Source organism: Nicotiana sylvestris, chromosome 5, assembly GCF_000393655.2.
Source record: "Nicotiana sylvestris chromosome 5, ASM39365v2, whole genome shotgun sequence".
NCBI classification, from domain to species: Eukaryota; Viridiplantae; Streptophyta; class Magnoliopsida; order Solanales; family Solanaceae; genus Nicotiana; species Nicotiana sylvestris.
This window is the reverse complement of record NC_091061.1, coordinates 85,092,608-85,096,558: the sequence shown is the minus strand read 5'-3', so window position 1 is coordinate 85,096,558 and position 3,951 is coordinate 85,092,608. Positions and strand designations below refer to the sequence as shown.

At 35.4% G+C, this 3,951-nt stretch overlaps 1 protein-coding gene across 1 annotated transcript; it reads right to left on the bottom strand.

The window, feature by feature from the left end:
* Positions 1–305: 305 nt before the first annotated feature.
* On the bottom strand, positions 306–3,037 carry LOC104233480 (xylan O-acetyltransferase 1-like). The gene is made up of 5 exons (XM_009786875.2): positions 2,407–3,037; positions 2,146–2,317; positions 1,395–1,594; positions 1,149–1,307; positions 306–930 (listed from the first exon to the last, which is right to left on the bottom strand). Exons 1-5 carry the CDS (start codon positions 2,955–2,957, stop codon positions 582–584), a joined length of 1,431 nt encoding a protein of 476 aa, XP_009785177.1. The 5' UTR covers positions 2,958–3,037; the 3' UTR covers positions 306–581.
* Between the last annotated feature and the right edge of the window lie 914 nt (positions 3,038–3,951).

The following is a 3,951-nucleotide window of genomic DNA, read 5'->3' as shown; positions in this document are numbered from 1 at the left end:
TATCTTTTGATATATTTCTCTTTTGTTGTCTGGTTTATTATCGTTTAAGATTTATTTTACTAACTTTTGCGTGACACCTGATTATTTCGATCCTAGCGATAACTAATAGTCACCTATCGTTTATTTTCTACGAAAATAGAATTTGCTTGTACATTAGTGGTAAATATGTCTCTGTAGGCGTTTACCCAACTGGCAGACTCTTTTCTTTGTGAGACGTGCCTCTATTTCAGGCTCATGAAATGGAAAAGATAAACAAAAAGCCCAAACCTACTCAAAGATATGGAACCACTATAAAAACCCAAGGGTAGGCACAAAAAGAAGATCCTTGGAATTAACCACTAGAAAACTAAGGGCACTCACAGCTACAAGATTTTTTCTTTTCTTGAGGAAAAAATAATAAGGACGAAGAAATAATAAAAAAATACCAAAATTAGAATTGTGGTTCTTTAAACCAAAATTGAAGAAGAATAAAAATAGAAATTGGAGTGGAGCTGCACATATGAAGGCTTAGGTAACAGTATTCGGTGAGGCACGTGTAAACTGGCCGGACACTGCTGTTTTAAGAAAGAGAATGCAAAGTGTCAAGAATGTGATAAAATACGTGAATAGATGAACTCATTCCAAGTGTCAGGCAATCCGGGGAGGCACCAATGAATACAATCAGCGTATGTTGTTGGATCAGCTTGCTGCTCAGGCTTCAGCATTTTGCCTTGTCGAATGGTATGGACAGAGGTGTGCGCATCTTTCCTGTACTCCGATAAAGTGGTGATATTGAGGAAGTATACAGGGACATTTATGGATTGAGTAACATTTGCTGCTATCACAAACAGTCTCTTGTCTGTCCCAACACTTAGCGGCATTGATGTGTTTAATACTGGGGTTGTCTCCTTTGCACATTTTATCCCATCTGGATTGTTCCAATCCAAACTCCTGCAAAGGGTTAACCAAGCAAGAATTCAGAAGATTGTCATAGTTGGGTATCTGTTACAGCTTATTTGACGAGGGATTTAACTTATATAGACTGAATATAACTTTTTTTAAATATTATCAGTGTACTTAAAGTTGCTCTATATAGTATGTAACATACATTACTTTTCACAATTGCATGTAATTATCTTTTAGGTAATGTAATCTGTTATAGGGATTACTTGATATGAAGAGGAGACATGCTCATGAAAAAGACTCTGGTGCGATTGGTATCCACATTGTTATCTATCCACTGCGACCATGTTGTCAAAACCCTCCGATAAGCTACTGGTCTTTCAATCTCATCGTATTCTGTCGCCCCTTCATCGAACGAACCTCGTCTGTTTTGTAAGAAAAATATCAAACATAAATGTCAAATACTGAAGCGGAAGTAAAATCAAGCTGGACTTAATTTGAGTAATACTTACAGAACTTTCATGGCAAAAGTATTCATCCACCAAATGTATGTGTTGAAGACGAGATAGTCCACATTCTTCCAGTGCTTGCCATGCTTTTCGATTGATTCGGGCATTATGATTCGGTTCAATATACTATGCATATTTGGATCATCCGAATTTGATTCCACTAGAAATGGGGCCCAGTAAAATTCCACTGTGGCATTATAATCCTACATATTCACATTTACATCTATTATATTAAACAGATACAAAATTCTTCCCAGAGGGTAGTGAGAGTTGTCCAACAACTATCCATAGATGGACAAACCACTTCACCAGCATTAGGTGGACTTAATATGTCGGTCTTCTTGTAGATAATTCAATCCAACTAATCAAATCTTAAACAATATGCAGCATAGCTCATTAAATTAAAGTATATAATCAAAACTATTACATGGTTATAACTTAATGAGTTTTATAAGCAATCTGTCACCTTCAACTAAAAGTAATTGTTCATAATATGTGGAACTAATTTCTTGGGAAAATGAGACAATAAATCTGTTATAACTTGTCAAATAAGACTGATATGTAAAAACATTTATGCTGAATCAAGAATATATATATGAGCGATTAATAAGGTGTCATTAATTAATGTCTTTCCTAATAAGAGTATATATGAGTCATGTATGAGGGCATAATCATAGTGTTGGAGGGCGAAGCATATATGAGATAATCAAAGCTAACGCTACTTCTTCAAAAGGGGAAAAGCGAAGATATATACCTCGATTCTGAAAATAGATAAAGAACCAGTCTTGTTTAAGCTTTTTCTGCCTGGTGGAACCGCTGATTGAACTAAACAAATCATGGATTCCCATTGATTTCTGTTCAGCGAGTCTCCAACAAACATGAGTCTCTTGTTTCTCAGTTTCTTAAGCAGCAACCTTGGTTTAAACCTATAAATTTAAATACCAAAATGTTATTGAAATAGAAAGATAATGAAAGACTAAAAAATCAAGAAAACAGAAAATGATCCACGTCATACTTGGGTAAAGAACAGTCTCTGGGTTGCCACCTCCAATTCTGATACATGGAGTCCTTTCTTCCATTTCTCATGCAAGTGACCTGTGCTGTGAGAAACTCACATTCGGGCTCTTTGTAAATTGGGTGAGTGACACAGTCATAAATCCATTGTCCTGTAAAAAGATCACAATCCTCAGGTGGCAACTCAATATTCTCCTCTTCTTCATCAACTTCAGTAGTAGGCATCTGTGTTTCTGTTTTCTCGTCATCTTTCACTTCATCATTGTACTTCAAGCTGGCAACTTCTTGTTCAGAGCTACCATCTATTCTTGTAATTTCTTGAACCTCATTTCCCTGATTCAAAGGTTCATTGCTGATATCTTGAGTTCTGGTCATGGAAAATGGGAATTCAGCTATTGTCTTAACGTCTTCATTGTACATGAAGCATCCAAAGAGGAATATTGAAAATACCACCACAAATATAGAAAATGTATTGTTCTTTCGGCCACTGTGCTTCATCCTGAATAACTTGGAGGAGAGCAATGGAGTTTTTCGGAAGCGAAATGAATGCATTTGAAGGAATAGAGGAAGATGTGATGTGGGAAATCTTATTGGTGACAATAGGAAATATAGAGGAAGAAAAGAGTGAAATATAGACTGACATATCCAATAATTTATGTGAAGAGTCTAATTGGTAGTTTAATTGAGATTTGGTGAAATGGTGTTTTCTGTAAGAAATTCGAGCATCAGTGGCTGGAGAGTTGTCCATCTCATGTTTAGATATATGCTTATGATCTGTTTCAAACTACTTTGTTCCTCCTACTCCTCCAGCAAATTTAACAACTACTATTAGATGTGTGTGTGAGAGAGAGAGAGTAATCAGATAAGAGTGAGATTTGATCTTTTCTTGAATTTATATATTACTATACTATATTTTCGTTGACATATTTTTTGGATTACTTAAGACATTGAACAAGTCATGGAAACACCAATGGGTTGAAGATAGTCATTTTCTTGTTCCATTTGTACCTCTTTTTAAGTACGTCTACTGCCTGGTGAGGTCTTTGGAAATACAAAAATGTTCGAAACTGCATGTGGTTATTTAATTCATGAAGCAAGTGAACTACAAATACCAGAATAATCCACCATACCGTACAGATCCAAGTCAGAGTTAGTTACACACTTACCTAAAACATTTTACTTAGCATGTCGGATTATGTTAGCAATTGGTCTACCTATTATAACAGAAATACGTCAGACTCTAGGTATGAAAACTCAATCGTTTAATTCCTCGAACTTATTCCAATAGTAGTGAAGCAGACTAAGGAAATTAATTGAACTAAGCGAGATAATATATGTTACTACTCTTATGATGGCAGTGGCCAGTCAACTTAAGTGCTTCTCGAATATTTTACTCTTAAGCATAGATTGATGGGAAAATGTCAGTTTTTGTCTCCGCCGGAATACCCTAATTTTCCATAATTTTCACCCACAAAAATATTTTTTTTAATTTTATTTGGAAGTTTTGTTGTTCTTTTGCCAATGAATATATTAATTTGCCAACAGA